This window comes from Rhyacophila brunnea, unplaced genomic scaffold (genome assembly GCF_057557595.1).
Source record: "Rhyacophila brunnea isolate RB1 unplaced genomic scaffold, BYU_Rbru_1.0 scaffold_12, whole genome shotgun sequence".
In the NCBI taxonomy this organism is placed as follows: domain Eukaryota; kingdom Metazoa; phylum Arthropoda; class Insecta; order Trichoptera; family Rhyacophilidae; genus Rhyacophila; species Rhyacophila brunnea.
Genome location: NW_028232774.1, coordinates 13,064,184 through 13,076,506, shown reverse-complemented (window position 1 = coordinate 13,076,506; position 12,323 = coordinate 13,064,184). Strand labels below are relative to the sequence as shown.

Sequence of the window (12,323 nt, the reverse complement as noted above, 5' to 3'; positions counted from 1 at the left end):
ACCTCGCGCAAATGCATCAATCGGACCCTGCTCTTACTAGGACAGGCCCTGGGTACTACAATATGGAATAATGTCTAATTAAAGTGTTATAAATATAGTTAGGTAATTAGTTAACCACTTTTAATCTGGTTAATCTTTTATGTAGGAACAACACTGATATTTTTACAACTATCATAATTTTTGGTCTAAACGAGAAAGTTTTGCCTGTCTGTGTGTAGGAAATTTTAAAAATCTTGTCTAGTATGACAAATTTTTTCTTGTAAGTATGTTTATTTATTTGTTTATTGAGTTTTTTGTGGCCATTCCACATTATACCGGGTCTTCAAACTGCTGTATCATCGAACTAGAGTAAGGAGGGATAAAAGAAACTAGTGAAGTCCTTCAGCAGACGGTGGATTAACCTCCGTTGATTATTATGTATTAAGAATTTACCATTGACCAATGTTTCACTATAATATTACCGCTGATAAAATAGTTTTCTTCTTACGTTATCTTCTCGTGTTTTGAGGGTGGGTTCACAACAGCAATCACATAGCTATCAATGTAAATGTCTCAATAATGCAAAGTTATCAAAAAGTTTGTTTCCACACCATTGAAACACCACACCACATAAAAGGAAATGCAATGATTGCTAATTCACTAGCAAACACAGATAAAGTGAGAAAATGTTTTTGATGACAATAATTAAATGATAATTCACGTGTAAATTGTATTTTATAATTATTTTGTGTTTTCTCACTCTATTAAATAATACTTTTTATGCTAATGTGGTGTGGGGTCGTAGGTCACCTGATTACAACGTCACGAAAAAGGTTGCGATCCAGTACAGATAAAAAAATCATCACAGAAGAGATTAAAATATTGGTACCTATACCTACCTGTCTATAAATAATAATAATTAGTTAGCTACATGATAGGTCATATAATAATATTGTAAAAGTATTATTTTCAATCCGATAATATGAATGGCTTGTAAAGAATATTCTGTGCACCAACAATAACGTTATTATTTTTTTTATGAAACGATGTTTTATTAGAAATAAGAAACATTTCAACATGCCTCGGTATAGTTTTATTTTTTACAGTTTATGGTTGATCACCACTCCAGCTTCCTGAACTATTTTGAAATATTGGTCATTCTATAGAAGATTTCGGAATTATATTGTGTATTTCATTATTAATTAATTTTATCGTATTCATCTCGTCCACTCTAGATCCATTGCTGGATGAAGACCTTTATTTACTGTCTTCACTCTTTTCGGTCCATAGTCTTTGTCTTCACGTAGGTATTTTCAATAAATAAACTTGATTATCTCGTCAACCCAGTGGGATCAGCGGGAAAGTAGGTAGTTGGTACACACCTATATACGAGTACATTATGGATTTTGAAGTGTGATTACTGATTACTGATTATAAATAATGTTTGAGGCTTTCACGGTTGTTTTTTATCGTAATAGATTTTTGGGTTTACTCCGTGTGTCCTTCTTCCTTCTTTCTTCGACGTTTCGGGCTCGTTGCAGAGGCCAACATCAAGAGATGATATGTTTTATGATTAAATTTAGTATAGGTATGTAAACGTTGCTGATACAGGACACAAATTTGAATTTGAAACCAAGATATTGGGTTGGAATAAAGGATATTTCGCACGATTGGTAAAGGAGGCCATCGAAATCCATAGAATCAGATCTCTAGCCTGGAGGCCCGGACTTTTACCCTAAATTTTACATTGAGCACTATTTGGGATACACAACTGTAGATCGTCACACTGCCTTTAACCTAAGGGGGGGGGGGGGGGGGGGGCGCCGAATATTCTAGCCTGGAGGCTCACTTCGTGGGGGCCATGTACTAGGCCTAGGCACTTATATATAATGTAGGTAAGTAAATTAATAATATGTACTTATGCATAAATGCATTATTAAAAGAAACGCAATCCTATAGGATACGGTGATTCGGCATTGATACAGAAACAGGGTGACAGTACGTTCACGCATAATTAATAATCATACGACATAATATTACTAACTCACAGACATATAGTTCAATTAGCATAGATTCATTTTTTTAAGAATCATTAATAATTTAAAATATTTTTTTTTATTTAATTAAGAATTTTGTGAATCGGATGAGACATTTTAACATTACGTTTGAGATACCTACATACCTACTTATTCGTGAAAAACCTAACAAACATGTACCGAAATATTTGTACAAATAATAAATTAATGTGCATAATTGATCATAGAAAATATTTTATCTTCGCAAATCCATTAAAAAAAGGTCTACTCGTGTCGACTATGTTTGAAAACATTGCATTTAGTGTAGATTAATAATTAACACTTATGCAGTCAATATTTTATACACACTTGTTATCATGTTTACCATATAATATAAATGTTGCTAATGCGAATAAAATATTGAAAACGTTTTCAAAATCTGTAAAATAAAATATTAAATATATTAAAAATCATGATGGTATATAAACCTCTCGCGTATCATTCATAAATTAGTGAAAGCATTGATGCAGACTGCCGATCTCTTTCGCTCCCAGTTGGTGTTGTTCCGGAAGAAGATCCATTATTGACGAAATTATTATATTTAGATACTTTCGGCGGGAACTTCGAGACCGGCCAGTTTCATTTGGAAGCTAGTTGGATTTTAAACAGAGAAATAATCTTGAAGATGAGAGGATATACGTTGGCTTCGTTCGGAGCGGTGTGCAGCTTTCTGGTGTTCTTTAATGTCCATTCTGCGGCTGGAGTAAGTGCTCTTGAGGAACTTGATGCTGACTTTTGGGGGAAGATTGATGCTGCCTGTAAGTTTTCTTTTTTTTAGTATTCTAACTAAATAATCCACAAATTATTGTGCTTTTTCAATGCATTCTAGATTCTTATCTATTCCAAATGAACTATATTTATTTTCTTCGACGCCTACAATTTCTACTACGTTTTATTGATGTACTTATCATTTAAATCAGGGGTTCACAAACTTTTTCGTTAAAGGGACAATTTTGAAATAAAAAATATTTGGCGGGCCGCCCTTTCTTTTGTTAATATTTTCTGTTTTTAAAAACATAAGGCAAAAAAAATCATTATGTAAACTTACATTTTTAACTAAATTTACGTTATTATTACTCTTATTAATATACTAAAAATAATATTTAAATTTTTTCACCATGTCATTTATGCAATTTTATTATTTGTTTGAAACTAAATCCTGCAATCTAGGCTCAAAGTTTGTGGTGTGAATACGCAAAACAGATGCGATTTGGTTTTCTGTTAATTTTGATCTTAAGTTTGAATTATTAATGCTCATTGTAGAAAATGTTTCTTCACAAATATAGGTACTTCCAAATAAAGAAGCCATTTGATGAGCATGTTTAACTATATTTGGATATACGGTATCCAGGGCTCGAAATGGACCGGAACGCACCGGAGCGCCGTTCCGGTTGGTAAAATCCCCAAAATTATCGCTCCGTCTCGTGGACATATTAAATTGACAGTGAGCTAGATTTGACATTTAATGTAAAAATCTAAAAGCTTGTCCACACTGGTAACCTCATTAAATTTCACGATAATTATCAAAATTTGATAGTTTAATCGAAATTTAATGAGGTTGTCAGCAACTTGTTGCCAATGTGGACACAGCATAACACACTCATTTTTTATAAAATACACAAGCAATTAGATATCTATGTTAACATTTTCATAAAATATTGAGCGCTCCGGTTCGTAAAATATTTCATTTCGAGCGCTGGATATACCTCAAGTGAACGCCCTTTATCGAATTCAATTAAATTCTTATCATGATAAGATGCTTTTGTTTCCACGTTTTCTTGCAAATCTATTTATTTAAACTGCATATTTACGGGAACAGCACTTCTCGCACATTCGCATACACATGGTGTCTCACCATTCATTCTTGCCAGAGGATATTTAATTGTAAATGTAAATTTTAATATTCGATATGAAGAATAAAAATAATACAAATTTAACATAAATCTCGCGGGACACACTTTGTTAACTCCTGATTTAAAATGACTTCAATTTTTCATAAAAAAATGCACAATATATTATGTGATTTTGTTTTACAACATTCACCACTTCCTTTCATATTTGCATTTAATTATTTACATAATAGTGAACTTTCCTTATTAAAAATTAAAGACATTCATAACATAACATGAAAAATCAAAGAAATAGAAGCAGTATTAGAGAAACCATATAAAAAGATTAAAAATTAATCCATTTTTATTGCACCTACTTAATTAATTCTGAAGAATTACAGGATAATATATCTTGCCCTTACAGAGTTTTTTTCTATTATAACTCAATCTATCTATGTACATCAGTGCCGAAGGGTAGAGGCAGGCTGTTAGGATCCGACATTAATAGTGCATACTAAATTTTATCAGTCTAACATATTTGTTTCGTTGAACCAAGACTACAATGTATAGATAGTGTTTATTGGTTTTTAAATTCAATTAAACCCAGCCTAATCCAAGCCATAGTATATAATTATTGTAAAATAGTATTTTATAGATAGAACAATATTTTTTATCAATTGTGGCTTGGCTTAGGCAGGGGTTAATTAAATTTTAAAAAATCTAACCAACTTCATCTGTAATGTATTTATAATTCAACATACGTACGACTGAAAAAGTGTACACTATTTTGTTTAATTGCCCATAGCATACATTAACTATTATGGTTTGGTTAAGGCAGGGCTTAATTGAATTTTAAAAACTAACCAGCACCATCTTCAAATTGTATTCTTAGTTCAATGAAAACAAATAACTAGGTACGACTGACAAAATTTAGGTGTGCCCTGTTTATGTCAAATCTCAACAGTATACCTTCACCCCTCGCCACTGATCTATATTAGATTACTCATATTATGTATAAATTTAAATAATTTATTAACACACATAATAATATATAGGTATATATATTATAAAAATGTTACCTTTCCGTCTATAATAATTATTCAATATTCTTTTTTTATTTTACTTATGTTCTCTTAGGCTCTTCTTTCCTCCTTTATGTCTGTATTTATAGTGTTGTCCGCGTATCTAAGACGAGATATTTTTACCACATTTATGTTCTTACATAAATTAAAGTTATTGAAAAAATCCATTTCTTTATTTTCAGGCGCATCCGTAGCCGAGCACGAGCCATCCGCTGGTGCTTCAGACACTCTCTTTTTGAGAGTCGTAGAGTATACAACCTTCGGAATGCGCAGTTACAGCATGTATCCAGACGCAGCCAAGTCCTTGATGCAGTCCTCGCACTTCGACCCCACGAGACGCACCGTCATATTTATCCACGGTTTCACTGACAACCCAGCCCTCGCATCAGGACAATCCTTCGCCAAGGCTTACAAAATCCACGGAAGCTACAATATTCTCGCTTTGGACTCCAGTAAGCTCATTCATATGCTCTACGCCAGATCTTCAGTAATGGTCAAATACATCGGAGAGGCGTTATCCGTATTATTACACAATTTAGTTATAAATGGCGTTAATGTTGAAGACATTCATCTCGTTGGCCACAGTTTGGGCGCACATATCGCTGGTTACGCAGGAAAAGGCTTCCAGAGTTTGAACCCTGATATGAAACTTCCACGAATCACTGGAATGGACCCGGCTGGACCTTGTTTCTTGCATAAGGGTTCAGAAGGAAGACTGGACAAGGAAGATGCTGAATTTGTTGACATTATTCACACAAATATCGGAGTTTATGGGATTAACGAAACCATTGGACATGTCGATTTCTTCCCTAATGGTGGTGGTCTCAGGCAGCCTGGATGCGTTGAGTCTGTTTGTAGCCACAATCGTGTTTGGATGCTTTTTGAAGAGTCAGTCAACTTCAAAAACAACTTCATCGGAGTCCAGTGCAACTCTGAAGAAGATTTCAACGCTGGAAATTGCAATAGCCACAGTAGAGCTGTCATGGGATACGCTACTCCCACCACCACAAGGGGTACATTTTATCTGAAGACAGCAGGCATTCCTATATTTGGAAAGGGAGATAAAGGAGCATCTTCTTGAAAATACAAAATAACATAATTTTAGAAACTTATCACTCTTATCAGTGATAAGTTATCGCACTTCGAAATACTTACATAAGGATGTACCTATTATATTGGGTATATCTATAGCAAAAATGTACCTATTTAGCGACATATAGATAATCCTACAGATATTATTAGCGCTCAAATTACCGAATGAATGAATATAATATGTTGCATAATAATTAATTATTGTTAACAAAAGGATTTTGTTCATCTACTAACTGGATAATACAATAAAATTATGAGATTGATAACACCACAATCTTAATTTTTTATTAACATATAAAGCAATAGTTTTTAATATTGCCTATTTTAGCATCCTGAAGTATTTTGAAATGTTGATGAATTATGGATTTTTATATTGTGTTTTCGACTTTTTTTATTTATTTATTACATAAACTATAATAAAACATAAGACACTGTATTTTTAATATCCCTACAAACCCACGTCAAAAATCTAGCATCACTCTTTTATTTTTGCTGTATATTTTTTAAATTACCTATTTACATATTTCGTTTAGACCAGTGATTCATAGAATAGGGACGAGGGGGTGGGTGACGCTAGGCTACGTGAAAGGGCAAACAATACAAATAGATATACCAAGGGTTTCACCATCAGTTTTCAATGCGATGTTATTAATTTATTAGGTGACTGGACAAGAAACTACATACATGCATACAGGACCGCCTAATCCATTAGGCACAATAGGCAAATTGCCTAGGTCCTACGAATATTTTAGGAACCACAATATTTTATTGAAAAAAAAATCCAAAAAAGCAATATCTGCCAATTAGAATTCATTTGTAATATTAATTCAAATATAGTGTATATTTATATATTTATAAGTAGTGCTAGATATTGCTCATATTTCGAATGCTATATAGTAAACTGTTTGTAGAAAATGATGATTTTTTGTATATTGAAATAAATGGTAATAATTTGAACGAAATATACAATGGAAAATCTTCATTTACTGTGAACAGGTTACCGCATTGCATTCGAAGATAATCAATAACTCACTCGATGTTCCACCACCATAAAATTTTAAGGTGCAAAATACAGAAGAGTGCTTAGGGCCTACGAAAGTCGTAAAAGACCCCTGCATGCATAATCTATATCAGGCATAGCCAACAGGTCTTGGACGATTTGGTAGGATAGCAGATAGTAGACAACGGAAACATATGCATTGCTAGAATGAAATGCGCGAAGTACTTACTGAAATGTACATACATACGTTACTACTTGTCACCGTAATTCACTAAGCGCACGAAAATGGAAAAAAAAAGTTAGTATGCAGAAATTTTCTATGTGCCATCTTGATTTTATGAAAAATAAACGAATTATTCATTAAAACCCCTATATCTCAAATACGGCTTTTTGGTACTTAGTGCCTATTTTGTTTCGTGTATTCATCAGAGATTTTAGCATCCAATTGGGCGCGTCCAGACGACGGTGTCCATATGGCAATCCCAGAATATATTGTTATTTTGTTTGTAATAAACAATTATAATAATATCATAATAATATTAGAACGGCATTTCATGCCTTTAAAATGTTGTTGCCTAAAATTCGGCTATTTTTGCTTAAAATTTTTATGATATTTTTTTTAATTTGCTGGGCCTGCCAGCGCGGGGTCCTACTCCGGCACGCACTCTGAATACCATAAAATCCGCTACTGCCAAAAATAAATATTAAGGGTGGTATTAGTTTTAGTCCGTTGACCAGATGATAATAACTATTTTCATTGTCATTAAGTGAATAAATATGATAATATACATAAAAGCCTTGCCTGCCATACGCTGACTGTCAAGGATTTCTGATATTATTCATTATTTTGTCAAAGATTTCCTGTAATATTTCAAAATACAGTTTTTCAGCAGTAGGTATATAATATAACATAACAGGTTCATGATGTTAGTAATCATTTCAACGGCAAATACTAAACTTGAATAATAACGTCTTCTCTCTCAGTGTATAAAGATTGAAGAAAAAAAACAAAAAGGTATATTTTACATTCTACTGAAAGACACTATAAAATTTCAAATAAGTATACTTAATATATATTTTACAGAAAAGTTTTACACGGACTAATTATTTCTAATAATTATGGACACATATTAACAATTTTAAAAGGCCTTCCGGATCGTGCGCCTTGTAGTTCTGCCACTGATTTTGAATGAAAGTGGACTGAAAACCACCCTGACGTCCCTTCCATTTCATTTTGCATTAAGAAAATCTATGCGAACAAAATGCTGTGTGTTAAAAAATATAATTCTTTGAAATTTTAAAATTATATATAAATGCAAGTCATCGAAGATGTATCGTAAATTGGTTAATTTAAAATAAATCACAGAAAGTTGTATACATTTCAGAAAACGGCTGATCTCTTCATTTGTCATTTGACACTGTGCAGTTTCAATTGAACGCGTTGGGTTTGTAAAGTGGTCCAGGTAATTTCGAAGATGAAAGGATATGCGCCGGCTTTGTTTGCAGCTGTGTACAGCTTCATCGTCTTCTTCAATGTACACTCAGCAGTTGGAATAGGTATTCCTGAAGAGATCAATGATATCTTATGGGGAATAATGGATGCTGACTGTAAGTTTTTCTTTTATTGTAAATTAAAATAAATTAATAATCCCAAACAGACGCTAGGATGCTGCCTCAAAGTGCATATTATGCTTGGTCATATTGTTATATGTACACCGTTTAATTTGTAGATATGTGGGTACTTGTTACCTTCTTAGTTATCTTAGTTATTCAAAGTGTCGCTATTAGGCAGATCCCTTTCATTTTTAATTTCAAATTGTCTGCAAATTCGTTAGGTTTAGGTTATCTACTTTCCTATCATATTATTATTAACAAAATTGTCATCCTATATACACACAGAACCATAAAATCGTATATTGACATAATAATATTGGAGCATTTTCATGAAACCGATTTCAAATAGTGGTGGTTAGGTACATGGAGGTTTTTAGCGCTGACAGGTTTGGAGGCACCCTTGCGAAAATTTTGCTTGTTCGATTATTTTTAAACTCAGATATTTTCTAATTAAGTCACGGACAATTATTTACGATTTTTGCGCCTTGACAAATATGTTAAGGAAAGCATCCGAATGACTCTGAAAAAAGAACAAATGGGTACAAACTAAATCCGGTCTCCCATGAGATAAAGATGGAGAACAACCAGTCTAAGATACGTATTCCGTATTCACTGAAATACATTACAGTGTCAACCCTTTTTATACATATCGCCCACTTTTGTATCTCACTTAGTAGTAAAATTTTCTAACCTCCCACCGGTTCTACAGTAATGGTGATTTATAAAGTATGGAAGTAACTTTACTTTATGAAATTTATGAAGCAGAGTTACAGCAAGTTAAAGCATATAATAATAATTACTTACCAAATATACTTTAAGTCAGACTATGCTAAGTTTGGCAGAATATTATTTTATACTTTGCATACATAGAAGCATGAAGTCTGATGAAATTACTAATTAATTCATTTAATAATGAGATCCCTGAGGCTGATGCTGCGAAACTAAATACCGGATATCTGGTTAATTTTTTGTGAAGAATAAACGAAGGTCTCCTCTTTCGGAAATATTTAGGTGGTTTCATTCTTTGGTCATAATATGATTAACAGCAATAAAGCCTGATTCCACAAGATATGTGGTAGGGAAAGGTATCAATAAACTGAATATCATTTTCCACATATTTGGATATAAGACAGGCATTTTTTTTTATTTTGCCATAGGTTTTCATATCCACCACTATGGAATTTATGTTTATTTCCTTCGTCATACCTAATTTTTAAAACCCCTACCGCCCACCATGAAAGCTGGAAACGCCCACTAGTCAGTGGGCGGTAGGGACCAGGTAGACTATCCCTGCATGAAACAGATAAAAAAATGAATTCAAAACTGGATAAAATACAAATTGTTCAGGGGCGACACACCGATATCTGCGAAAAAACGACTTTCAATTAAGAAACTGAGAAAAACTCCCCACTCTTTTGCTCAGACTACGTACTTGAAATGTGTGGTAAAATTTACGTACTATGTTTATAATAGGGAACAACAATATGTCTTATTATTATTATAAGTCTATGCTTGGTGTGTCATAGAAGTTTGACTGAGGATTAACAAAAAAATGTTGATAACACTGTTTTACGGTTTTGTCTACATTTATTAATGTTCACCGAAGTTTGTGTTTTCACCGGAGAAGTTTAATTATAAATATTGACAATGTCTTCTTTATTTTTTGTTGTAGGTTATAATAATTATAATTTATAGATATATGAATATTATGATGTATATTATAAAGCCTTAATAACATTCCTTTATTTTCAGGTTCAACCATAATTGAGCACGAGCCGTCGGCCGGTCCTAAGGATATGTTCTTTTTGAAAGTTGTAGAGTATACAGCCGTAGGAATGCGCAGTCACAGCATGTATCCAGATGCAGCAAAGTCTCTGATTCAGTCATCTCACTTCGATCCCAAGAGACGAACAGTAATGTTATTACATGGCTTCACTGACAGTCCAGCTAAGCTAATGGGACAAAACTTCGCCCAGAATTACCAAATTCACGGAGGCTACAATATTCTCGCTTTGGACTCTAGTTTACTTATTCATATACTGTACGGCAGGTCCTCAGTGATGGTCAAATACATCGGAGAGGCATTGGGTGTATTCTGGCACAATTTGGTCAAATATGGTGTCAATGTTGACGACATTCATCTCGTTGGCCACAGCCTTGGTGCTCATATAGCTGGTTTCTCAGGAAAACGTTTCCAGAGTTTGAACCCTGATATGAAACTTCAACGAATTACTGGAATGGATCCGGCCGGGCCTTGCTTTGTGCATCGGGGCCCTGAGAATAGACTGGATAAAGGGGATGCTGAATTTGTTGACATCATTCACACAAACATCGGCATTTATGGAATCAATGAAAGTATTGGACATGTTGATTTCTACCCAAATGGAGGTGGTAGCTTTCAACCGGGTTGCATTGATTCTGTTTGCAGTCACGGGCGTGCTTGGATGTTCTTTGAAGAGTCAGTCAACTTAAACAATTTCATTGGAGTCGAGTGCGATTCTGAAGAAGATTTCAACGCTGGAAAATGCACGAGCAACAATGCATCTGTCATGGGATACGCTACCCCCAATAGCACAAGGGGTACATTTTATCTGAGAACAGCAGCCATTCCTTTATTTGGAATAGGAGCTGGTGGAACATCTCCTTGAAATATAATTTCTCCCCAAACAAATGTTCTGTGCGCGCGCCTATAATGTACCAACACTAATACATAATATATATACAGATAAGAGAAGTTCAACCAGTTAATATTAAAAAAATATTAGTTCAAAATGGTGAAGAACTTCAAACTTGATCAGTTCCCAGATAAATGCACCAACCTATATCCAGTAGCACAGCTACCGCTCCCCAAGAGTGCAAAGCATTGAGGTCCAGCCAGACAAGGGGGTCTAAATCTCAGGCCAATAGTTGTTATTAAATTTGAATTTCCATCTACAAAAATAAATCGTATGGAAATCTTAAAAATTAAAGAAACCCTCTTGACATTGATTTTGGATAGAAAAAGTGAACTGAAAGCCGAATACATTGGAGAAAATTTTGGAAGGGAGAGTTAAAATTTTTGTTTTTAAATCGGTAGTTTATGTCACGACTGGTACCTTTTTGGAGTCTAGCGTCTTCTTAGATGTGACGAAAGGCTGTATGTTGCCCAAGGCCTGCACAAAAACGATGCATGAGTGCGAGTGAGAAAGTATTCGGCACCCTTATAATCTCTGCGACACGCGCTAGAGTAAGATAAAAGGTCAACATATGTTTTAGTTAGTTTCCAAAAGTATCGCCGACAAATCGTGGTGAATCGCTTCACGTAGCGTTGTAGCTCGTGTTGTTAAATTGCTATTTTTTGTGTTAAACATAAAGTCAGTGGTAAATATTTTTAGTTAATTAAGTAGGAAAGATGGTTCTGTGTGTTGTATTAAAATATGGTAGCCGTACTGATAAGCAAGAAGATGGTATTACGTTTCATAGGTAAGTTGATACATGTTCGTGATAATATATTTGTATATTATTATATATTTTAATATCAGTGACCTAGTGTTTCTTTAAAATAACTTAAATTATGGATATCTTTACCCAATGGTTGCATTTTGACAGCTTAAAAATACTATATAACGTAAAAAATAGAAAATTATATTTTAATTCTGAGCGTCTAGTGCGA

The 12,323-nt window shown here is 33.8% G+C and overlaps 1 protein-coding gene across 1 annotated transcript; it reads left to right on the top strand.

The window, feature by feature from the left end:
• The first annotated feature begins 2,569 nt into the window (after positions 1-2,569).
• LOC147077791 (uncharacterized) lies at positions 2,570-11,399 on the top strand. The gene is made up of 3 exons (XM_085940078.1): positions 2,570-2,812; positions 5,148-6,034; positions 10,396-11,399. Exons 1-3 carry the CDS (start codon positions 2,680-2,682, stop codon positions 11,317-11,319), a joined length of 1,944 nt encoding a protein of 647 aa, XP_085796204.1. The 5' UTR covers positions 2,570-2,679; the 3' UTR covers positions 11,320-11,399.
• Positions 11,400-12,323: the final 924 nt, after the last annotated feature.

Bases quoted from the DNA above. Each gene is read 5' to 3' on its own strand.
- LOC147077791 (XM_085940078.1), top strand. From the start codon at position 2,680: ATGAGAGGATATACGTTGGCTTCGTTCGGAGCGGTGTGCAGCTTTCTG. The intron at 2,813-5,147 runs GTAAGTTTTCTT...CTTTATTTTCAG, and splicing joins GGGGAAGATTGATGCTGCCT to GCGCATCCGTAGCCGAGCAC. The intron at 6,035-10,395 runs GCATCTTCTTGA...TGTATATTATAA, and splicing joins TTGGAAAGGGAGATAAAGGA to AGCCTTAATAACATTCCTTT.